This window comes from Calliphora vicina, chromosome 3, assembly GCF_958450345.1.
Source record: "Calliphora vicina chromosome 3, idCalVici1.1, whole genome shotgun sequence".
In the NCBI taxonomy this organism is placed as follows: domain Eukaryota; kingdom Metazoa; phylum Arthropoda; class Insecta; order Diptera; family Calliphoridae; genus Calliphora; species Calliphora vicina.
Window position 1 is genome coordinate 37,420,450 of NC_088782.1, and position 25,934 is coordinate 37,446,383.

Sequence of the window (25,934 nt, forward strand, 5' to 3'; positions counted from 1 at the left end):
GTAGTTGGTATTAAATATTTACAATTGTATGAATGTATTTGTATTTTTCTTCACACTTTGTGCTACTGATGATGATGACGATGTTGTTGTTGTAGTTGTTTTTAGTAGTTTTTTTTGCTTATAATAGATTTTCCTTTTGATGTTGTTGTAGTAGTTGCTGTTCATTTTTTAGTACATATTTCTTTTCATTTGTTTTTTTTTGTTGTAGTTAGTGCATATTTGCTTTTTATACTTAGTACCTTTTGCAATAGGAGCAGTAGTTGTTGTAGTTGTTTGTGTGTGCACTTGTTGAAATACATAAATACGGTTTTTTTTACTCTCGTGTAATGCTGCTGCTTCTTCTTGTAGTTTTTCCAAAATAATGTCATTGCACTCACTACACAGCTACACTCATTTGCTCGCTCACTTAATGTTTGTGTGTTTTCGTTTTTTTTTTTTTTTTTGTATTTAAAGATGAAAAACAAAACAAACAAAAAAACAATAGACGACACTTGTGTGTCTGCTTTGTTTTTCAATATTTTTGTTTATGTTGTTGTTGTAGTTGTTGTATATTTTTCGTCAGGATGTTTATTGTATCGTCATCATCGCCATCTCTATTTCCATTTCCATGCATTGTCGTCGTATTTCTATATTTTTATATAGTAATTTTTTCTTCTTCTATATATTTTTGATAATGATGTCAGGGCGTAGCCCTTTTTTTGTTTAGTAGTTTTGTTCTTGTTGTTGTCTATTTGTTAATAGTTTTGTTGCTGTTCTATTAATAGATGTTTTACTTTTTGTATTTTTCCTTAATAGTTTCCATTTTTTTAAATTAATTTAGTCTTCATTATATCCATAATTACTTTATAATTAATGTTGTGTGTTTTTTTTTAAATAAATTTTAAACATATTTTCTTTTTTGCTTTTATCTTTTTTAGGATCCTGCTGGTATTTTTGAATTAATCGAAGTTGTTGGCAATGGCACTTATGGTCAAGTCTATAAGGTAAGCAAAGATTTTAATTATAAATGAATAAAAATAAAAAAAAATATAAAAATAAACTAAGGAAACTTAATGAAACTTTAAAAAATTAATATTTAGTTAAGTTTTTTAAAATTGTGCCAATATAATAGTGATTACAAATCGATTTAAATTAAGAGGATTAATTTGGAAAAGCAAATGATATAGAGCTGTTATCACAGTCAACTTAAATATGTATCTCTTGAACTAAAAAGAGATAGATATTTTCAAGTATGTACTACCAATCCACCTTTGATGAAACCGTTCTGAACTAGTTCTTTATGTAATGATTTTTGCTTGATATTCTCATTTTCGGAAGTATATACTTTTACTTGAAAGAACTTGAAAGACGATTTTGCATGTCCGAAATAAAGCTTGAACGCTATAAAAGAAAATTATTTTTGCACCAATTCATTACTTGCGATGAAAAATGGATCCATTACAATAACCCGAAGCTTAAGAGATCTTATGTGAAGCCCGTCCAACCAGCCGAATGGATACCAAAGCCAAATATCCATGGCGCTGAGGTAATGATCTGTATTTGGTGAGACCAAAAGGGTCCTATCTAGAGATGCCAAACGGGGAATCCCGTTCCCGAAAATCCCGGGGTTAACGGGATTTCTTAAATCCCGAAGCCCGGGATTTTCGAGATTTTCCAAATCCCGTTTTTTAGGGGAAATTGTAATTTTTGTGTGCCTTTTTCATGCATTTTGACATTCTACACGCCCGAATATCGCAAAGTGACGTTCAGCAAAGTTGTTAATCGCAACTCCTGTTAGAACATAGCTAATAAAGGAAAGCGGTATTTTTGGTTTTCCTAGAGTGGGGCTCTGGAAAATCAATTCTTCACTATTTTTTGTAAATTATCTAACAAAACTCAATTTAAATCCTCTTCAAACGAAATTGATTTTATCACAGATGAGGAGCTCGAACAAAATGAAAATATTTCCATTGCTCAAAGGCTAAAAGATATTATTAATAAATGTAAAAGCCCCCAAATAACAATAACGAAACCAAGTTATACACCCCTATCGGCAATAACATGTGAAATTTTGTTCCCATGAAATATTCATTTCCCTCGAAGGGAAAATTGATATCGGGAATATCACGATGAACTTTACATTCACAATAGTTGATTTTGTTTGTAACAGCTGTTTATTGTTTACAAAATTCCATCTAAAAATTTCACAACAAGGGGAATTTTTTCACGTGAACAAAGTTTATGAACGAAAAATGGGAAAAAAAAGTTTATGAACGAAAAATGGGAGCATATTTCATGTGAAATATTGATTCGCGATAGGTGTGATAATGTAGATTTGCAACTTGCAAAAGAAATAGATCACTTTATTTCTGAAGGAACAAGAGGGAAATATTTGCAGATTTGTTATACAGTGACGGCCAATACAATAGAATCACTACATTTGAATTCGATTAAAGCGGTAAAACTACAAAATTTCATTTCAAAATTTAAAATTTGTTCATTATATATTAATGCTCATAACGTAAACAATAAATAGAAAAAAATAAAATAAAAAAATAACACATCTTATGTTAAAAACGATGTCAAATCTAAAAGACTAAATAAAATATGCGACATTCAAATAGAATCAATCAGTCTTAAAATGATTAAAAATAAAAAATCATCATAAGAATTCGTTGTTTTCTTAATATTTTGTTGCATATCAATTATTTCTAATAACAGCATCAAATCTTTTGGGGATTGAATTTAACAAACTTTCGCATGTAGATCGGGAAATTGCATACCATATTTCCTGAATTTTCTGCCAAAGTTCTTCCTTGTTTTTAAATTTTTCAGGTCCGAGTTTGTCTTTTACTATTTTCCATAGGATTTAAGTCTGGTTATTGAGACGGCCATTCCATAACATGAAATTTGTTATATAAAAAACATTTTTTGGCAAGACCAGACGTGTGCTTTGGGTCATTATCTTGCTGGAAGAGCCATTTTAAGGGCATATTCCATTCTGCATGTGGCTTTATAACATTCTCCAAAATATTTACATACAAGTGCTTATCCATATTTTCTTTAATCCAATAAATTGGACCAACGCAATACCAAGAAAAGCATCCCCATATAATAATATTTCCCCAACCATGTTTAAACGTTTGTGGTTTTTGCCATTTTTTGGACGTCTAACCCATGTCTTATCATCACTACCAATTAAATTAATGGTCGTTTCGTCCGTCCACTACACATTTTGCCACTTTTTTATATTTTCTGGCCCACATCAATCCTTATGATTGCTCCTGGTTTTAAATGAAATATTGGTAGTGATTCTATTGTAATGTACGTCACTGTAAGTATTTGCAAACGGTTTTGCCAATGTGAAAGATGTTTTTCGGCAGCAGCATATATCGGAGCAGCATTGTGTCTAATAAAAATTAATTGCTAAATAAAAAATTTACTTTCAATTGTAAAGACATAATTATGTACGTTTATTTCTTATAATTTTCGGGATTTTAGATTTCCCGAAAATCCCGAAACCACGGGTCGGGATTTCGGGATTTTTTTACCAAATCCCGATCCCCTGGATTTTCAAAAATCAATCCCGATTAGCATCTCTAGTCCTATCTATTATGAGCTGCTGAAATCTGGCCAAGACCATCACAGGGAACCTGTACCAAACGCAACTAATTCGTTTGAAGAGAGCATTGACCGAAAAACACCCGCCTACTATTTGTTTCGATCGATGCAGAACGCTCTCTTTGAGATACGCTTCAGTTTGGAACAGGGTAAACGATATTGTCTTGATTCGTTCTTGGCCTCAAAAGGAGAGCAGTTCTTTTGGCTCAGAATCCATATATTGCCAGAAAGTTGGGAAAAGCTCATAGAAGTCTCCTACCGTTCGCTTAATCACTGTGCGCCAGTGCGATATTCCTGAGGCAGTTCAGGGATTACAGAGGCATTTACATAGAATATGATGAAACGATTGCTCTTCTTCATAGTCCAGATAACTTACGTTGTTACGTGGGTTACGTTTACGTTTTTGGTAATACGATCAAGCATACAGTGTCCAGTAAGTAAAGCTATAAGAAGTCTAATCGAATTTCTAAAGGACAGCCTGAAGAGTATTGGTTCTTTGCCATGCCAGTGTATTTTCGATATTCTGCAAGTACTAATTGTAAACAATCTAAGTTCTGTCTCTCTAAAAGACCATTCATCAATCATATTCGATATCGCAATTGCGATTAAATGCTCCACAATTTCGTCAAAAATGTCATTTCCTAGGATACACTCATTCCTGTGTTCAGGGAATAAATGCAATTGAGAAGATATTTCAACCTTATTACATTCTAATTGAATCGTTTATTTCAAAAACCAGTCAAGCAACAAAAAAATCTAAAATTGAGTTATTGCTTGATTACTATTTTGTAAAGGTAAATGGATCGTTTAATGCATATCAAATAAATACTGCCCCCCTATATGGTGAAGCAAAGCCAAGGAATCCGTGCTTAGTGCAGAAAGATGTCAACTGAAAATACTTGATTGGTTTCTGCTTATGTAATACAACAACCTAAGTAATTTTTAGGTTGCTAGAAACCAAAGTAAATTAATAAAGTAGCGACAGTACTAGAACAAATACAACATTTACAAAAACCACAAGCAGTTTTGTTTTTGGTTTAAGGTCTGAGCTGTCAAAGTTGCCTGTTGTTGTTTTTGGGCTTGTTGTATTTTTCGCCACAACAACCACAAGTGAAATGACAGTTCAGACCAAAGTAAAAAAAATAGTCAGCTGTTCTACTGAGTCTACTTTATTAATTTACTTTGCTAGAAACTTTTCCTTGATTTACTCAAAATCAATAATTTGTTGCTTGACTGGTTTTTGAAATAAACGATTCAATTGAGAGCGTAGTTATCGAAATTTATTTCTCAAATTCTTCAAAACCTCGAGGCTGCTGGTTGTTTTAAATTTCCGTATGGAAAACGTTGTAAGTGTCGGATCAGAGAGCAAGTTGATCAGAGAAAATTACTCGGGTCAATAATCGCCCAATAACTCAATTTTAGATTGTTTGTTGCTTGACTGGTTTTTGAAATAAACAATTCAATTAGAATGTAATAAGGTTGAAATGTTTTCATTGGGTCGACACAAATTTAAAAACTCTGCAACCATATTTCCAATTTTTAATGTGCTCCTTACATTACGAATTAGTTTCTCCATCTATTCAGCAGATTTGGTTCCCAGCTACTATTATATGTTAACAAACTTGGAAATATGGTTTAAATAGAAAAAGTACTTTGAAAATTGTCTCAAACTTAATGGAAAGCGTCTCAAGAATCAATAAAGCTAACTTTGTTGCTAAATATTAGTCAAAGCTTAATGTAAAGGTTCTGTTGAGTCTTAAATTCACATTGTAAAGGATCTTGGACACAAATCCCCCCAGGGTTTGTGAATATCTATTGTGTTACAAAGCTTTTGTTTTAATCAATATATAATGTTCATTATCAAGCAGACACACACGATTTTCTAAACTAACAATAATCCTCTTTCATCTCATATTCAAACACCCTCTATTAATTAAAACCGCACTAATTGGACTTCACTGCACTGCACTGAACATTCGAATGGAAAACAAATTAAACTTGACATTTAAAATAATTTCAGTGAAGCATCAACCAACAACCATCAACTGTTGTGTTGTGCTCTCAACTATAATTATTTCAATTCTTACATTAAATCGACGAAGATGAGGTGGAGAAGTAGGAGGATGAGGAGGAGGAGGAGGAGAGAAAGAATAACGAGGGAAATGAGGTTATAAGAACAAGTCAAAATTTTTAAATGGAAAAACTGTTTGGGTTGATGATGTTGGTTGTACTTCATTCATCCTGACCCCCACAAAGTGCGCGTGTGTATTTTGGGATTCTTTTTTTGTATTTTTTTTACAAGAAGACTGACTCACAGCAGCAGCAGCATCATCAGCAATAACAACTACAATAAATAAACTAAAAACGCATGTTTAAATGACAACCATAAAAAAAGCAAATACACACAGCAAGAGAAATTTTGTGAAGACAGACAGACAGACGTTTAGACGTGCTGATGAATATGGTTGGTTAGTTGGTTGGGTGTTCTGCAGTTCATTGGTTGGGATGTTGGTTACACAAAACTTTAACATACAATTTAAAAGATAAGAACGTTACATTATTAACAACTACAAGGAATTTTTTTTAATAATTACATTTTCTTTTGAAAATTTGGCTTGGGAAAACTTTGTTCAACAAATACATAATAAGAAGACAAGAAAATGAGGTAAAATTCAATTAAACAATATATCTATACTAGACCTTGTTTATTTGTTATTTTAGTCTCTGACTTTTGTTTGTTATCATTAGAATTAGGCAGGAGTTGTAGACTGTTATCATTTGCTTCCCACCGCTTAAGTTTTAGGTTGCATCTTCAACAAACAAAGAACTATTAACAAAAACATCGTCTATTTTTAAAGTTGTATATAACACCACTCCATACTTGAAACAGCCCGAATATACAAAGAAACACTGACAATAGCAAATGATATGACCCAGCAAACACAAATGGTACTTTTTTTCAAGCGATTCTTTAAAAAAAACAATAACTATTTTATTAGTATAAAGTATAAAGTGGATTTATGACAAGGTCTTGTGTCTTAACAAAGATAGTCAAGTGATTTTGTATTACATATTACGAATGAAAGGTACCTTTTCCAAAAACGTTAATATTTTAAAAGTCCTTTTTCAAAACAATATTTTTTTTCCAAAAGTATAATTTTATAAAATGACTTTTAGGAAAAAATCGTAAATAAGTTTCCTCTCACGAACTTAAAAAGTTACTTTTTTGAAATGTACATTTTTTTTAAAAAAAGTACATTTCGAAGTAATATTTTTTTAGTACTTTTTTTTTAAAAAAAATAAAATTTTTGAAATACATTTTTTTTCTTTTTGGAAAATGTAATTACTTTTCTAAAAAATGTTATTTTTTTTTTTTGAAAAAGTACAAATTAGTAACGTTCCTTCTGAAAAATAATTATTTTGTAAACAAAATTGGAAAATAACTATTTCAAAAAAAACTATTTTATAAAAAAAAATTCTAAAGTACTTTTTTTATGAAAATATTTTTTAAAGTACTTTTTTATGAAAAATAACTGTTTAATCGAAAATATTTTAGTTTTAAAAAATCCCTTTATAAAAATATTTTTAATATTTTTTTTTAATATTCTCTAATAATTACATTTTTAAATAGTTTCAAAAAAGTACCCTTTTGAAAATAATTTCGAACAAGTAAGAGAGCTATATTCGGCTGTGCCGAATCTTATATACCCTTCACCAAATTATACTTTAAAATAAAAATTTTAAATCTTTTTAGGTAAACAAAATTTAAATTTTTTTCCAGTTGTTTTTTCGAAATAATTTTTTAAATTTAAAATTTTTTTTTGAATTTTATATATTTTTTTTAATTTTAAAAAAAAAATTTTTTTAGTTTTTAATTTTTTTTTTTTTTAATATTTAGTAAAAAAAAATTTTGGTAAAAAAAAAATTCGGGTTAAAAAATATTTTTTCCGATTTTGACCCATTGTAGGTCCAACTTACTATGGTATTATATACGTCGTTGCAAAGGTCTTTGAAATATCTATCATTAGATATCCATATTGTCTATATTAATGACTTAGCAATCCAGATATGAGTCAAAAATAGATAAAAAATCAAGGCTGTTCTGGTTTTTTCCTTATATCTCAGCCATTTGTTCGATTTTAAATAGCAACCGAGCCGGAAGAATTTCGGAGATATTGATGTATCATTCGTGTATGTAAGTTATTTGGGGGCTTCAGAAAGTTGATTTCAACACAGACGGACATGGCTATATCGACTCCGCTATCTATAACGATTCAGAATATATATACTTTGTGGGGTCGCAAATGAAAAATGTAGAAATTACAAACTTATATACATATACCCTTGCCACTCATGGTGAAGGGTATAAAAAGGTAACTTTTTTGAAAAAATATTTTTTTTAAAATAATTTTGAAAAGAACCCTTTTAAAAGACTTTTGAAAAACTACCTTTTTGAAATAATTTTGAAAAAGTTCGTTTCTGAAATTCTGTTAAATTATATTTTAAAGTTTTATTAAAAAAGTAATATCCTTAAAAAATGTTAAATTTTTTAATATGCTTTTAAAAAGGTACTTTTTGTAATATATCCTTTTAAAAAAGTACCTTTGAAAAATGCTTTTGAAAAATAACCTTTTTCAAATTCTGTTAAAGTATCTTTATTAGGCCCTAATTTTGTAAATCACGTCACCAAAGTGGTATTTATGTTTGGAAAATGCTTTTGAAAAAGAACCTTTTTAAAATACTTTCGAAAAACTACCTTTTTGAAATACTTTTGCAAAGCTATCTTTTTGAAATATTTTTGAAAAAGTACTTTTACTTTTGAAAAAAGTACCTTTCTGAAATTCTGTTAAATTATATTTTTAAAGTTCTATTAAAAAATTTTCCTTTTTTTAAAAAGGTACTTTTTGTAATACATCCTTTTAAAAAAGTACTTTTTTGAAATACTTTTGAAAAATAACCTTTTTCAAATTCTGTTAAAGTATCTTTATTAGGCCCTAATTTTGTAAATCACGTCACCAAAGTGATATTTATGTGGAAAGCAAAAACTAAATTTAAAAAATTAAAATTTATTTTTGTTTTAAATACAAAATTTTCAAATTCTGTTCTGTTTAAAATTTGTATGTAAAACAAAACTAATTTTTGAAATTTTGTTTTTGCTTTCTATTATAAAAGGATATTCTTTTAAAGAAAGTACCATTTTTGAAATACTTTTAAAATTTAAAATTTTTAAAATTCTGAAAAATTCTAAAATTTATTAAAATTTTTAAAGAAGTAATATTCCTTTAAAATAGTTTTGAAAAATTAACTTTTTGAAATAATTTTGAAAAAGTACTTTTTTTTTAATATTTTAGAAAAAGTTCATTTTTAAAAAAATATAAAATAAAATGTTTAAAAAATATATTTTTTAAAATTCTATTAAAAAGTTACATGTTTGAAGTACATTTGAAAAGGCAACTTTCTGAAATACTTTTAAAAAAGTACCTGTTTGAAGTACATTGTCTAAAAAGTAATAACCTTTAAAAAAGCTACCATTTTTAAAATACTTTTGAAAAATTACCTTTTTGAAATAATTTTGAAAAAGTACTTTTTTATAATATTTATTAAAATGTTTAAAAAGTATATTTTTTAAAATTCTATTAAAAAAGTATTTTTTGAATGGTACCTCCTTGAAATACTTTTAAAAAAGTACCTTTTTAAAATTCTATTAATAAGTATATTTTTTAAAAATATATTTAAAAGGTATCTACTTTAAAATTGTTTTAAAAAAGTATCCTTTTCGAAGTTCTATTAAATTAAATAAAGTTCTTTTAAATTAAAAAAAAAAAAAAATTAAATCAAATAATAATTGAAAAATACACTTTGAAATTCATTGACAAAAATAACTTTTATTAAAGAAGTAAAAAAATCATTGACGAAAATAAAAAAAAAAATAACTTTTATTAAAGAAGCTAAATTTTATTAAAAAAGTACCTTTTTAAAATTTTATTAAAAAAGTACCTTTTTAAAATTTTATTAAAAAAGTACCTTTTTAAAATTTTATTAAAAAAGTACCTTTTTAAAATTTTATTAAAAAAGTGCCTTTTTAAAATTTTATTAAAAAAGTACCTTTTATATAATTTTATTAAAAAAGTACATTTTTAAAATTTTATTAAAAAAGTACCTTTTTAAAATTTTATTAAAAAAGTACCTTTTTAAAATTTTATTAAAAAGGTTTATTAAAATTTTATTAAAAAGGTACCTTTTTAAAATTTAATTAAAATAATAAAATTTTAAAAAGGTACTTTTAAAATTTTATTAAAAAGGTACCTTTTTAAAATTTTATTAAAAAGGTAACTTTTTAAAATTTTATTAAAAAGTACCCTTTTAAAATTTTATTAAAAAAAAGTTTGGAATTATTTTAAATTTAAAAAAAAATCTTTGAAAATTATATTTTCGCTTAAAAAGTTTCTTTACCTTTGTAAAAAGTACTTTTTTTAGCTTGAACCAATAGTTGATCAACATTTATTGTCAGAAATAAATAAGATAACCAGGGCAACCAAAATTATGCAATATCATATTTTTTGCTGTGCGTCGTATAAACGTATGAGTTAGTTATTTATCCGTTTCAGACAATTTTAAGAATTTTGCCATCGATTTGTTAGTGCATATTTTTGCATATTTTGCTCTTTACAGCATATTTTATCATATTTTGCTTTTTATAGCATATTTTGGCATATTTAGCTCATAACTGCATATTTTTGTTGCATATTTTCTTTTTTTAATTATTTTGTTTTCTTAATATAATTTTATTGTTTGCATTGTAATTTTTCATTTCTATATTTTACTATTTTTCAGTGTCCAATGATAATTGGCCTAAGTTACTTAAAGAAAAAATTAGAATACCCATAATCGCCTTATCTTCATTGAATTTTGGTGGATTTAAGGGAGCTTAATTTCCGTATATTTGAATTAAATTAAAAAAATACAAACACAAATATCAACATTTAACAAATAATAAAAAATACGTAAAAAATGTACCCAGTAAGCACCAAAGTCCCAAAAATTCAAGCACTTGAACATTTTGTTATAATTTGACTTGAATGTAAAAATAATTATGTTTTAAACTTGAAAAATATTTGAAAAATTAAATATTTTTCAAACAAAAAACATATGGCTTACATTTATATTTCCTTTTTACTGGATAATGATATTGAGATAAAGTGTAATACAACTGCAATTCAATTGTATTTCAAAGACCTTTACCATGTCGTATATAAAGCCAAAGCATGTCGGACCTACAATTGGTCAAAATCGGGAAGAATATTTGTTCACCAAAAAATTGTTTTTAAAAAATTAATTTTAACAAAGTTCGTCATTCCGTTTGTAATTTCCACAATATAATTTTCCGACCCTATAAAATATATATATTCTGGATCCTTATAGATAGCGGAGTCGATTAAGCCAAAAATGTCTGTCTGTCTGCCTGTCCGTCTGTCTGTTGAAATCAATTTTCTGAAGGCCCCAGATATCTTCGGGATTCAAATCTTCAATAATTCTGTCCTACATGCATTCGAGAAGTTTCCTATTTAAAATCAGCAAAATCGGTCCACAAATGGCTGAGATATGAGAAAAAACCAGGACAACTTCGATTTTTGACCTATTTTTGACTTATATCTGGATTACTAAGTCATTAATATAGACAATATGGATATCTAATGATAGATATTTCAAAGTCCATTGCAACGATGTATATATAAGGCTATAGTAAGTTGGACCTACAATGAGTCAAAATCGGGAAAAATATTTTTTAAACCGATTTTTTTTTTCATTAAAAAATTTTTTTAAATTAAAAAAAAAATAATTATGAAAAACTTTATAAAAAAAAATTAAAAAACAAATTCGAAAAAAAAAATTTTTAAAAAAAATAAATTTTGTTTACCTAAAAATATTAAAAAAATTGATTTTAAAGTATAATTTGGTGAAGGGTATATAAGATTCGGCACAGCCGAATATAGCTTTCTTACTTGTTTTTTTTTATCTATGTATAACTTTAATGTAGACAATATGGATATCTGATCATTGATATTTCAAAGACCTTTCCAACGACGTATATAACGCTATAGAAATTCGGAGCTACAATGGATCAAATCGGGAAAAATATTTTTTAACCCGAAGTTTTTTCACCAAAAAAAATATTTTTGTCCTAATTAAAACTAATTAAAAACGACAAATTAAAAAAATTTAATTTAGTAGTAATTTTTTTTTAAAAAAAATGTTGAAAAAAAAATTTTAAATTTTTATTTTAAAGGATAATTTGTTGAAGGGTATATAAGATTCGACACAGCCGAATATCTTACTTGTTTTTGGTTGAATTTATTTTCTGTACAGAAATTATTTTAAATTTGTTTCTCTCAATCTTCAACTTCTTTGTAACAACATGTCAAACGTAACACAGCCGGTGGATTAAACTTCTCGTGGCTGCTGCTGGCGGTTTATTTTTATTTTTTCTAATATATTATTTTTCTTCTATTTTTAAAAATTTGTTTTTTTTACATACATAGGTTTATATTTATTTACACGCTAATAGTAGTTGGGCAAGTTGTCAGTTTGAGATACTAAAACTTCAAAAAAAAAAAACCAACTACGCCAACAATAACGTAAAACAAACGTATGCGAATTAAGAAAAAAAAAAAACATGAAACCACCACAATGATAGCGATGACGGCAAACGTTTCTTTCTGGTTTGGCATGACGAAAATATATAAGTGTTTGGGTATATTTGTATAACCCAACAGTTCTGTATTATTGTTCCCAACTAGTGATTTTACCTATCAGCACTGGGTACAGCCCTACATAGAATACAATGACTAGACTCTCCAATAGATTACTTCTGGTTGGGTAAAATAACAACTTTTTGAAGTGCCGATCCAGAAATATTGAAAGTGGCTACACTGTAGATTACTTAGAGTCACTAAAGAAGTTACAATTTACTTAACTTTAGATTAACAGGGATGTATAAATTAACCAATTTATTTCCCTTCGCACACTATTAAAAAGAAGAAATAGTGCTATATTTTTCTTGGTAAAACAGTTTGGTGAAAAAAAAAAATTTGGTGAAAACATCGAGGCTGTTGCCGATTTTCTAGGTTGTGTGTGGGCCGATTTTCTAACAATCTAAGATGGACTACAGCGGATATATTGATGTATCAATCTTGTATATAAGTACTTTATGGGGTCGCAAATGAAAAATGTGGAAATTACAAACGGAATGACAAACGTGCTACTCTGTTGAAGGGTATAATAATTGGGATACATTGAGTACTTGCAAATCTGCCGGGTTTTCACCGATTACTCATACATAAAGTAGTTTGCGAGTACTACTTGCGGTACCTCATATGACTTTGTAGTACAAACAAAGACGACAGCGACATCGAAAACATCGACTACTACTCATTCATGGCATAGAGTGGGTTTATTGAAAGAATTACTTACGATTGAAGTACACAACACAACTGTTTGACTCGAAATAGATGGAAATTTCATAAAGCATGTGTAATATGTATTCATATGGTGCTAAAGCAGTTGCACAGTGGTCAGGAAAATATTAAAGATCAAATAAACAAAAGTTTTATAATCCCTACGAAATGAAAGCCAATTGGATGGTGAGCTATTTATCGAATATTTGGAAAGTTTTCATGGTATTGTCTGGCTTTTGCTCCACGGTTCAGTTTTGTCTTTCTTACAAACATAAATAAAATAAATTTATCCATAATTGTTTCTATTTGCGTCCGAAATAGCTAAACAAGATGATCATATTTTATGTATTTTTTTAACGAGTTACTCTGCAACCCAATGCATGTATTTTATTGAAATTTTTATGTAAATGTAGCTGAATTTCGTTAATCCAGCCTTGAATTTCCTCCATCAATGCATGAGCTGTTGGCATAGATCTTTGAGTTTGAATAACCCCATTAAAATGAGAAAACTGTTAAATCTGACGATCTAGGGGGCCAATTCTGATCCCTGGAACGGGAGAGTTTACGATCAGGAAATGTCTAATGCAGTAATTGAATTGAAACCACATGTCGTCTGCAGCAATATCCTCCAATTTAGGCAGAAAGAATTGTGTTATCATGTTATCATGGAGCAATAACCAGCCTCATTATACCCTACACCACCATAGTGGGGAGGATATTATGCGTTTTTGCAGATGTTTGTAACGCCCAAAAATATTAGTCTAACACACACCTTAAAGTATACTGATCGACTTAGAATCACTTTCTGAGTCGATTAAACGATTTCCGTCCGTCTGGTCGGCTGGCTGTCCATGTAAACCTTGTGCGCAGAGTATAGGTCGCAATTTTGAAGATATTTCGATCAAGTTATTTTTTCGCCCCAAGGACGTAGCCTATTGAATCTGGCTGAAATCGGTCAATTATTACACCTAGCCCCCATACAAATGTCCTTCCGAAATTGGACTTTATCGGTCATAAATGTTTAGTTTATAAATGTATCTCCACAAATTGCGCTCCAAATAAGTTTTATATATGGGGGATTTCATGTCAAGTGAACCAACTTTTGAAATCGATGTCTTCCGATCGGGATGAAATTTGCACCAAGGTTAGCTCTATTGGATAGTAACTCAGACACAATTTTTCAACAACATCGGTCGAGAACTCTCTGAGTTATAGGGGGTAAAATTTTGACAATTTGGTCAAACAGGGGTTTTTTCTTATCCATGTAACTTATTACCTATTGTTCTTAGCAAAATGTGTTCCAAATAGTATAGATAGCTATTTCTTCGATCTTTCGAAAAAAAATATTTAAAAAAAAAAATAAAAAATTTTTAATATTTTTTTTCCGAAATCAAAAACTTTTTTGACTTTTTTTTAAAATACGCTATTTTTTTTTATTTTTTTTTTTTTCTTAAAATAAAGTTTAGATATTTTCCTTGAACACCTACTTGGTCGCTTAGTGGGATGCGAGTGGGATATCTATCAAAATAAATATTTTGTAACTCAAAACATAAAATTTTTTACTTTTTTTGCAAAATCAAAAACTTTGTTGACTTTTTTTTTTTCAAAATGGACCCTTTTTTAATCTTTTTTTTTAGGTCAAACAAAAGCTTAGATATTATCCTTGAAGACCCTTTTGGTCGCTTAGTGGGATGCGAGTGGGATATCTATCAAAATAAATATTTTTTAACTCAAGACTTACAATTTTTGACTTTTTTTTTTTCCAAAAACGATTTTTTTTCCAAATGGGCCCTTTTTTTAAAATTTTTTTTGTAGTCAAAAGAAAGCTTAGGTCCATTCCTTTAAGATATTTTTAGTCCCTTAGTGGGATGCGAGTGGGATATCTATCAAAATAAATGTTTTAACACAAAAATTGTATGTCTTGAGTTACAAAACATTTATTTTGATATATATCCCACTCGCATCCCACTAAGCGATCAAAACCATCTTAAAGGAATAGGCCTAAGCTTTCTTTATAGCAAAAAAAAAATTACAAAAAGGGCCCATTTTAAAAAAAAGTCAAAAAAGTTTTTGATTTTGCCAAAAAATCAAAAATTGTATATCTTGAGTTACAAAATATTTATTTTGATAGATATCCCACTCGTATCCCACTAAGGGACCTAAAATATCTTAAAGGAATGGACCTAAGCTTTCTTTTGACTAAAAAAAAATTTTTAAAAAAGGGCCCATTTTGAAAAAAAATTCGAATTTGCAAAAAAAAAGTCAATAATTGAATGTCTTGAGTTACAACATTTTTATTTTAATAGATATCCTACTCACATCTTCCTAAGTGACAAAATAGGTCTTAAAGGAAAAGACCTAAGCTTTCTTTTGAGCAAAAAAAATTTTTAAAAAAAAGTCCCATATTGGAAAAAAATTTCGATTTTGCAAAAAAAAATTAAAAAATTGTATGTCTTGCGTTACAAAATATTTATTTTGATAGATATCCCACTCGCATCCCACTAAGGGACTAAAAATATCTTAAAGGAATGGACCTAGGCTTTCTTTTGAGCAAAAAAAAAAAATTAAAAAAGGGCCCATATTGGAAAAAAATTTTGATTTTGCAAAAAAAAATTAAAAAATTGTATGTCTTGCGTTACAAAATATTTATTTTGATAGATATCCTACTCGCATCCCACTAAGGGACTAAAAATATCTTAAAGGAATGGACCTAAGCTTTCTTTTGACTACAAAAAAAAATTTAAAAAAAGGGCCCATTTGGAAAAAAAAATCGTATTTGCAAAAAAAAAAGTCAAAAATTGTAAGTCTTGAGTTAAAAAATATTTATTTTGATAGATATCCCACTCGCATCCCACTAAGCGACCAAAAGGGTCTTCAAGGATAATATCTAAGCTTTTGTTTGACCTAAAAAAAAAGATTAAAAAAGGGTCCATTTTGAAAAAAAAAGTCAACAAAGTTTTTGATTTTGCAAAAAAAGTCAAAAATTTTATGTTTTGAGTTACAAAATATTTATTTTGATAGATATCCCACTCGCATCCCACTAAGCGACCAAGTAGGTGTTCAAGGAAAATATCTAAACTTTATTTTAAGAAAAAAAAAAAAATAAAAAAAAATAGCGTATTTTAAAAAAAAGTCAAAAAAGTTTTTGATTTCGGAAAAAAAATATTAAAAATTTTTTATTTTTTTTTTTTAATATTTTTTTTCGAAAGATCGAAGAAATAGCTATCTATACTATTTGGAACACATTTTGCTAAGAACAATAGGTAATAAGTTACATGGATAAGAAAAAACCCCTGTTTGACCAAATTGTCAAAATTTTACCCCCTATAACTCAGAGAGTTCTCGACCGATGTTGTTGAAAAATTGTGTCTGAGTTACTATCCAATAGAGCTAACCTTGGTGCAAATTTCATCCCGATCGGAAGACATCGATTTCAAAAGTTGGTTCACTTGACATGAAATCCCCCATATACAAAATTCATGTCACCAAATTTTGTAACGATCGGTCCATAATTAGTCATAGCTCCCATATAGACCCGCTTCCAAAAATCACTTTAACGTGCATAAATCTCTTAAAAATTTTGGTATACTCACGACCTAATTTCATGGTGATCGGTCCATAATTGGTCATAGTCCCCATATAAGGCCCACTTCGGAAAATCACTCAAAAATATAAATTATTGAAATTTTAAAAGAAAAATGTTTTTGCTCTTTTACTTAGTGTAGGGTATTATATGGTCGGGCTTGACCGAGAATTGAGGTATATTAAATTATTTTTATAGCCTTTGCCATGAGTGGCTAGGGTATTTATAAGTTTGTCATTCCGTTTGTAATTTCTACATTTTTCATTTGCGACCCCACAAATTATATATATTCTGGATCGTTATAGATAGCGAAGTCGATATAGCCATGTCCGTCTGTTGAAATCAACTTTCCGTGGCCCCCAAATAACTTACATACATGATTCATACATCAATATCTTCCAGCTCGGTTGCAATTTAAAATCGACAAAATCGGCCCACAAATGGCTGAGATATAAGGAAAAAACCGGGACAACCTCGATTTTTGCCCTATTTTTTTATCTATATCTGGATTACTAAGTTATTAATATGGATGGATATCTAAAGATAGATATTTTAAAATCCATTGCAACGATGTATATAAGGCTATAGTAAGTTAGACCTACAATGGGTCAAAATCGGGAAAAATATTTTTTTAATTTTTTTTCATCAAAAAAAATTTATTTTTTTTGTCATAAATTCTTTTTCCCGAAATTTTTTTTTTAAAAATTGAAAAAAAAAAATGGAAAAACTTTTTTTTAAATAAAAATTAAAAAACAATTTGGAAAAAAAAAATAATTTCGTTTAAATAAAAATATTTAAAAAAATAAAATTTTTAAGTATAATTTGGTGAAGGGTATATAAGATTCGGCACAGCCAAATATAGCTCTCTTACTTATTGTATTAAAATTATTGAAAGTAATCGCATAAAATCTTAAAATAAATTTTAAAAAATATTCGATTTTGTCGAATATTTCGAGACAAAAAAACCGGTTTGTCGAATAACTCGAAAACCGTCCTTTTGTAAAAACCGGTTTAAAAAAGACCGAAAATTGAAAAAAAACCGGTTTTTCGAATAATTCGAAAACCGGTTTGACAACTCTAGTGCTTAGGTAGCCGTCCAAAGCCTTTTGTCTTGTACAGCTCATGTGGGTCCATTGATGGTTCCCTGAGGAGTAGAAAAGAAAGGAGAGAAGAGAGAGATAAGTAAAAGAAGAAGCTGTAAGTTAAGTGAGAGTAGAGTTAACAAGAGAAAATATAGATAGAAGTCAGAGGTGTTAGAGGAGAGAAGTATTCAAAGTGCGCAAACAATCATGCGATAGTTATGGGGCCACTATGAGGAGCCATTTGCATGATCGGTTTTATTAGCCACCTACTTTTCCTAATAAAGGAGCAAAGAAGCAATACTTTCACCACAAAATAAACAATAGCGAAGAATGACAAAATGAAATGTCGAAACTTGTAAATAAAAACATTTTAAACTAATTTTTTGTGCGATGCGAAAGCGCAATAAAGGGTACCAATTGTACCATTTTTCTTTCGCATCGCAATAGAGAGTAACCCCCCTGGCAAGCAGATCACCCAATACCGGACAATCGCAAAAGAAGCGTCATATGATCACTTCATCCTCATTTTGAAAACTCCGGAAGAAGTTGTGGTGAGGCATCCCAAGTCTTGCAGCATGATTATCGAAAGTGCAATGCCCGTTGATCATCGCCACCATATTCGTATTCGTTGTAAACGAAGTAGCGTTTATCATCTTGGTAATGGCACAAGTGGATTTATTACCCCTGCTTGTTTGGGCAAGGTCATAATATGGATTATATATTCATTGCTTACACGTCGACTGCTGATTGCTACATAGGAGGCTTCTATTTCCGTCAAGTTATCAGCAATACAATTGCCTTCATTACACACGTCAGTACAACTGTTGAATGTCTCGCCATCTCATTTAAGGATGCCCGGCATTCCTGGACTGTATTTGATGGTGTATGTCAGTATATATACGAATATCCCTAACAGATATTCTGTAATATCTTAGCCAGTTGGCCGCTCACATATTGTCCGATACCTCGGCCTAAATTCTTATCCCAAATACCAGAATGTAGACCCCTTTTTTAGACCCATCCGTATAAATGAATAGCCACATTAAACCAAGGGAGGGGCCGTCAGACTCCGTACTGGACGAGATTGAAAAATCAGGGGCTGTCAAATTCCATACTGGACGGGATTGAAAAACCGAAGTTCCTCAGGAAAAAAGGCCTCTCAATACCCTTTCAAAGAGTATACGGTTAGAGGCCCATACCCTTCCACCGAACAGATGCCCCCTAGAATAATATTGGTTTACTAACCGTGTCAACTAGACAGTTCATGTTCCAGGGTCTAATACCCCATGTCCTGCCTATAGACCTTTTCCAGCCATACATAGCCGTCATGGACTTAGATACTCTTGTCGCAGCTTTGAGTTTACGCTTAAGAAAATGCTTCATAGATTAGGACAAAGAAAAAACGAGAAAACATTGTTAAACTATCAGCCCAATTATGAGTAAAAATTCCCCGGGATTTTTTTCCCTTTTCTTATTTTTAACATTGAATTTTAATAGGAAAAATGGGAAAAAACTCCCGGGAAATTTTTATTTATAATGGGGCAGATAGTTTAACAATGTTCTCTGGTTTTTTCATATTTTTAAGCCAAAACTCTTTCAATTCGTATAGAATTGCATCCCATGATGTTACTACACGCAGAGAAAAAATATAGTTGGGCATGGTTACTGAAACCATTTCAATATTGTTACAAGTTTTTTAACTATATTATAGTCACAGTAACCATTTACATGATTGTGGTAACCATAATATGGTTAATTTACGATTCACATGATTGTATCAACCATATATATGGTTACAGTAAACTAATATATGTTTGTGACAACCATTCATATGATGAAGGACTTATCATATTATGTTGCTCTCAGCTTAAAGCTTATCATAATCTGAGAACAACATATTATGATAAAATTATTCATCATAAATAAGGTTGCCACAAACATATATTTGTTTACTGTACTGTAATAGCCACATTAAACCAAGGTAGGGACCATCATCGGATTCCATACTGGACGGGATTGAAAAACCAAAGTTCCTCAGGAAAAAAGGTCTCTCAATACCCTTTCAAAGAGTATACGGTTAGAGGCCCTATTCATACACTTCCACCGAACAGATGCCCAATAGAATAATATTGGTTTACTAACCGTGTCAACTAGACAGTTCATGTTCCAGGGTCTAATACCCCATGTCCTGCCTATAGACTTTTTCCAGCCATACATAGCCGTCATGACCTTAGATACTTTTGCCGCAGTTTTGAGTTTACGCTTAAGAAAACATTGTTAAACTATCAGCCCAATTATGAGTAAAAATTCCCCGGGAGTTTTTTCCGTTTTCTTATTTTTAACATTGAATTTGAATAGGAAAAATGTGAAAAAACTCCCGGGGAATTTTTATTCATAATTGGGCTGTTCTCTCGTTTTTTCACATTTTTTAGCACAAACTCTTTCTATTGCATCGGTTGATGTTACTATATTGTTGTCAACCTAAAACAGAACATTATTTGAGACATTTTCTGACGTTTAAAAGGAATGACAAACTTGTACTGAAAATGTAGGTCTGAATTCCTAAGAAAATGTTCCGTGGGATACATTAAGTGATGGCAACTATAAAATAAAATGAACTACTTAGAAAATAAAAGACTTAAAAACTTGACAAAACACACATGAAAATAACACTGAAATGACAACTAAATGTGATAAATTGACACTCTTTAAACAAGCAATTTGACAGACAACTACGCCAAGGGAGAGTTAGACAAATACTTCAACCAATAGTCAGTCAAACACTATTTTTTTAAAATAATGTCCAGAAGTATATCGTTAACATGTGTGAGCAAGCCATATAGAAGGTAGTAGCAGTATTATTTGGTGGAGTTACAAAACTGTTAAATTTAAATATTAATGCAGTATATAGTATTAAGAAAAGTACACTACATGAAACGTACATATTGAGTTAGGTTGAGTTATCCCAGAGCTACTGTTATTCATAACTGAATTATATTTTGCATTCTTTATATTTAAATTTCTCTCCTGAAGCTTATTTATAAAATTCGCGAATAAAAAAGAAATATTCGCGAATAAAATTCTCTTACGAGAATATTATATTCGAGCATTCTGGGTGCCCTGGTTTTTACTCATTTTATAAATGTTTGTTGATTGTTGACACTTTAAAAAATTGTGTAATAATATAAAACAATAAGAGCAACCTTCTTAGTATATATTTTTTTTATTATATAATGTTTTTTTTATTTAACAGTTTGCAAGAATGTTTTATTTTTAATGTATGGGCTTGAATTAAGGTGCGAATTCATTGGTTTTTATTTTTATACAACCATAAAAGGCAAAAAATAAAAGACATTGACATGAGTACACAAAATCAGCTTAAACAACAAAAATTTCTATATTTAAACGTAATACGTAGCAATGTAATTAAACAAATACTATTTAAAATTTTGTTTTTAACATTTGTTTTTACTTTAACTATTCCGGTTTAGATGGTTTTTGAATTTGTACAAACTTTTAATTACATCATTTTTACTTTTTTTAAATAAGTGTTGGTATCAAAATAATTTGAATTCTTTTTTTTTCTTTAAATATAATAAATATAAATGTCACTTTGTTGTAGAGCACTGGGGGATTTGATAAATATTTGATTTAAACACGTGTTTTATATTTATTTTTGTTTTTGAAATAAAATTTATTGGTGTTATAGCCAAAAGGAACATTGATGGATTGATCCCGGAAGGCTGTTGTTTGTTGTTTACTTAGATTCATGTGTAATTGAATTTCAAATACTCAAAATGCCGCCGCACACACTTGTCAATTGAATGTTTTTTAAACCAGTTTAATATGTTTTAGGAAAATAATGATTTATTAAGTTAAAGAAATTCGTGTAAAGCTTTAAATAATACTTAATTTTACTGTAACACACACAAATTTTGATAGAAAAAAACTGTTATACACAGAATTTTCCATAGAAAAAACTGTTATACAGAAAATTTTTATATAGAAAAACTGTTATACAGAAAATTTTCTATAGAAAAATTGTTATACATACAATTTTTGATAGAAAAACTTTAATACACAAAATTTTCGATTATTTTCTATACTGTTATACAAAATGTGAAAAATTAGAAAAACTGTTATACACAGAATTCTCCAGAGAAAAAACTGTTATACAGAAAATTTTCTATAGAAAAATTGTTTTACACACAATTTTCTCTTGGAAAAACAGTTATTCACCAAATTTTTGAATTTTCCATAGTAAAAACTGTTATACAGAAAATTTTCTATAGAAAAATTGTTATACACACAATTTTTTATGGAAAAACTTTAACACACAAAATTTTCGATTGTTTTCTATTCTGTTATATACAAAAATTTCTATAGAAAAACTGTTATACACAGAATTCTCCAGAGAAAAAACTGTTATACAGAAAATTTTCTATAGAAAAATTGTTATACACACAATTTTTGATAGAAAAACTTTAACACACAAAATTTTCGATTATTTTCTATACTGTTATACAAAATGTTCTATAGAAAAACTGTTATACACAGAATTATCCAGAGAAAAAACTGTTATACAGAAAATTTTCTATAGGAAAATTGTTTTACACACAATTTTCTTTTGAAAAAACAGTTATTCACCAAATGTTTGAATTTTCCATAGTAAAAACTGTTATACAGAACATTTTCTATAGAAAAAGTGTTATACACACAATTTTTTATGGAAAAAATTTAACACACAAAATTTTCGATTGTTTTCTATATTGTTATATATAAAATTTTCTATAGAAAAACTGTTATACACAGAATTCTCCAGAGAAAAAACTGTTATACAGACAATTTTCTATAGGAAAATTGTTTTACACACAATTTTCTCTTGAAAAAATAGTTATTCACCAAATGTTTGAATTTTCCATAGAAAAAACTGTTATACAGAAAATTTTCAATAGAAAATTTGTTATACACACAATTTTTTATGGAAAAACTTTAACACACAAAATTTTCGATTGTTTTCTATTCTGTTATATACAAAAATTTCTATAGAAAAACTGTTATACACAGAAATCTCCAGAGAAAAAACTGTTATACAGAGAATTTTCTATAGGAAAATTGTTTTACACACAATTTTCTCTTGAAAAAACAGATATTCACCAAATGTTTGATAAAAATAACTAAATTTTCTATAGAAAAAACTGTTATACATAAAACTTTCGATAGAAAAATTATAATATTTCTATATGAAAACTGTTATACACACAATTTTTTTTATAGAAAAACTTTTACATACAAAATGTTCGATTGATATAGACAATTTTCTATAGAAATAACGGTTATATACTAAATTTTCTATAAAAAAACTGTTATATAGGAAGTTTACCAAAACTGTTATACACAATTTTTTTTATAGAACAGTAATTATGCACAAAATGTTTGATAAAAAACACAATTCTCAATAGATAAAAACTATTATACACAAAACTTTCGATAGAAAAAACAGTTATACACAAAATATTCTATAAAAAACTGTTATACACAGACAATTTTCTATAGAAACAACTCTAATATCTATAGAAAAACTGTTATACAGAAAATTTACCACAAAAAGCTGTTATACACACAATTTTCTATAGAAAAAACTGTTATATACAAAATATTTAATAAAAAAACACAATTTTCTATAGAAAAACTTTTATACATTTAATTTAAAACCCTTTTACAGAAATTTTTCTATAAAAAAACTGTTATACAGACAATTTCCTATTAAATAACCATACTGTATACACAAAATTTTCGTACATGGAGCAGCTAGACTTCCAAACACAAAACAACAATCGAACATGACGGTTCGATTACCACACAAGGTATTTTTTTTCTGTGGCTATGTATGTAAGTGCATTTGTAAGCGAGAGGCATGAATTTTTATCAAATCGCGAACTAAAACAATTAAGAGAGCTATGTATATTCGGATGTGCCAAATCTTATCAGCGTAGAAAAATTCTCCTAACAGAGATTTATATTGATTATAGCGTATACCAATACTTTCTCTCGTTTTTGCTAAAAAATTTATTGCTATTGATTTTCTTGATATTCCAATGTCCCGTTCTGGTATCTAAATATAAATTATTATCAGTACTCCAGATGCTGAACAGTTTAATTGCAAAATGTAGTGGCTTTAACTAAAAAGATTACTGTATGTAATTACACTACCCTTTTATTTTAATTTTCAAAGTGTGTCGCGTTCGCTATTTTAAATGCATCTTTTACAAAAACAATTGTTTTTTTCTTTATTTTAACATGCATATTTAGATGAAAATGCATGAATAAAAGGAGATCCACTAAAACTTACGACATGAAGTGCAATGGAAATTGGAAAAAAATATCAAGCTGTTAAAAGCAAAAAGAATAACAATACTTATTGTGTAAGGCAGAAAAGAGTGATGCACAGTGGGGCAGAATCGAAATTTTTTGAAAATAAATCTGGCATTTCTAAACGACTGGTCCGATCGGTACGGTATAAAATTTGAATTGGGCGTAGACAAGGAGTATTCGAATTTAAGTTATTAAAATGTGCTCTACAAAAATATAGCACTTTTTCGTACTAAAATTTTTTTATAAATTTTCTTAATATTTTATTCAACACAAATCATTGGTTCTGACTTTTAGTATGAAAAAGTGCAATTTTTTTGAAGGACGGAGTTTTAAAGTGGGATATTTTTGAATTTAATTGAGATATTGACTTGAAATTTTTTTTGTAAGACCAAACATTAACTTGTCTAAACAAAACAATATAGCTCGGAATAAATGTGGATCAAATTGTTCCTAATATTTGCAATCCTATTAAAATGTTGATATAAATTTTAGTTTTAGAAACTCAATGAATGAAATATGTAACAAAATCTTTATTTATTAACGAAACTCAATGAAATTTTCAGCGTTTTTTAAGTTTCTCATTCTAAATAACAAGCTGTAAAAAAACTTGTCAAAAGGTCAAAGGGAATCCCGCAATTCCTAAAAATTTAAGCGAAAATCCCAAAAATGGTATTTTTTACAATTTTGCCTATAGGGTGCACATTTCCTGCGGGGCTGGGAAAATACTTTAGGGATAAATAGGGAACACATCAGGGTTTCCAAAGCTGCTTTCCGTTTTCTGATCCCAGCTTTGGGATTTTAGAACATGTGGCCCAAAGTTGAAATTTTGATAAGAAAATAGATCAATTTCCAAAGGGCGTAGGACCGACATGTTCGAAAAGTAGGACATGTTTTTTATACCAAAATGTTCTCCGTAAAGAAACTTTATAGAAAAACATAAAATTCTTATATGTTCTTAAAGAAAGTTGTTTTTTAATAAAAAAAAAAGAGTTAAGTCACCTTTTCGTCCAAAAAACAGAAAAAATATACTATTTTTTGAATTTTTAAATTGAAAATCAGTTATTTTTGGATTAGTAATTGATTGGTAACTTAGTTGTCTAACTAACAAAAAAAATTCGAGTCAATTCGGTCCAAAAGTGCGCCCTATGTTTTTAAAAAAAGCGGACCAAGGTATGGCAAAATTTTAAAATTTCAATTTTGAAATGCCTATAACTAGGAAATTATAAGAGATAAATAGCACACGCAAGCATGTTTTTTCAAGACCTAGCTTTCCAAAAATATAAAATTCTTTGAAATCGGATGGGAAACAAAAAAATGGCACGTGTTTAAAAATTTTACATGTCGAAGGTACCCTAATTTGAGCCACCATAGCGCCGCCCCTGTAGCATTTGTAGGGCCCATTTTAATAACTTAAACTCGAATACTCCTTGGCTACGCCCAATTCAAATTTTATCACGATCGAAATGCCAGAAAAAAGTATTTAAAACAAAACTGATTAAATTGTTAAGATTAATTTGAAAAAAATAAAAACGTATTTTAAAATAATGAAACAAAATTTTAAATTTTATTTGAATTCTATTAGTTTCATGATACTAAACTTCACATAATAAGCAACTTTATGGGTTTAAAAACGACTTTTGTGGTTAGGCTGAATATTTATAAAAATCAATTGTTTATAGCTTAATTTTTGAATTTGATAATAATTTTTTTGTTTTCTATTTTTTATTTGCAGGTATGTTTTTCTAAATGTTTAATTGGTATGTAGTAAATTGAAATTCAATACATTTTATTTAAAACAAAACTGATAAAATTGTTTAGATTAATTTGAAAAAAGGGTAT

General features: G+C 28.7%; 1 protein-coding gene across 6 annotated transcripts in view; it reads left to right on the forward strand.

The window, feature by feature from the left end:
- Positions 1–25,934, forward strand: part of msn (serine/threonine-protein kinase msn) — a 159,953-nt gene that overhangs the window by 30,845 nt on the left and 103,174 nt on the right. For all 6 annotated transcript variants that reach the window (XM_065504414.1, XM_065504417.1, XM_065504418.1 and 3 more), the window contains exon 3: positions 918–983. In XM_065504414.1, coding sequence (XP_065360486.1) covers positions 918–983 — 66 coding nt within the window. The remainder of the gene's footprint in view (positions 1–917; positions 984–25,934) is intronic.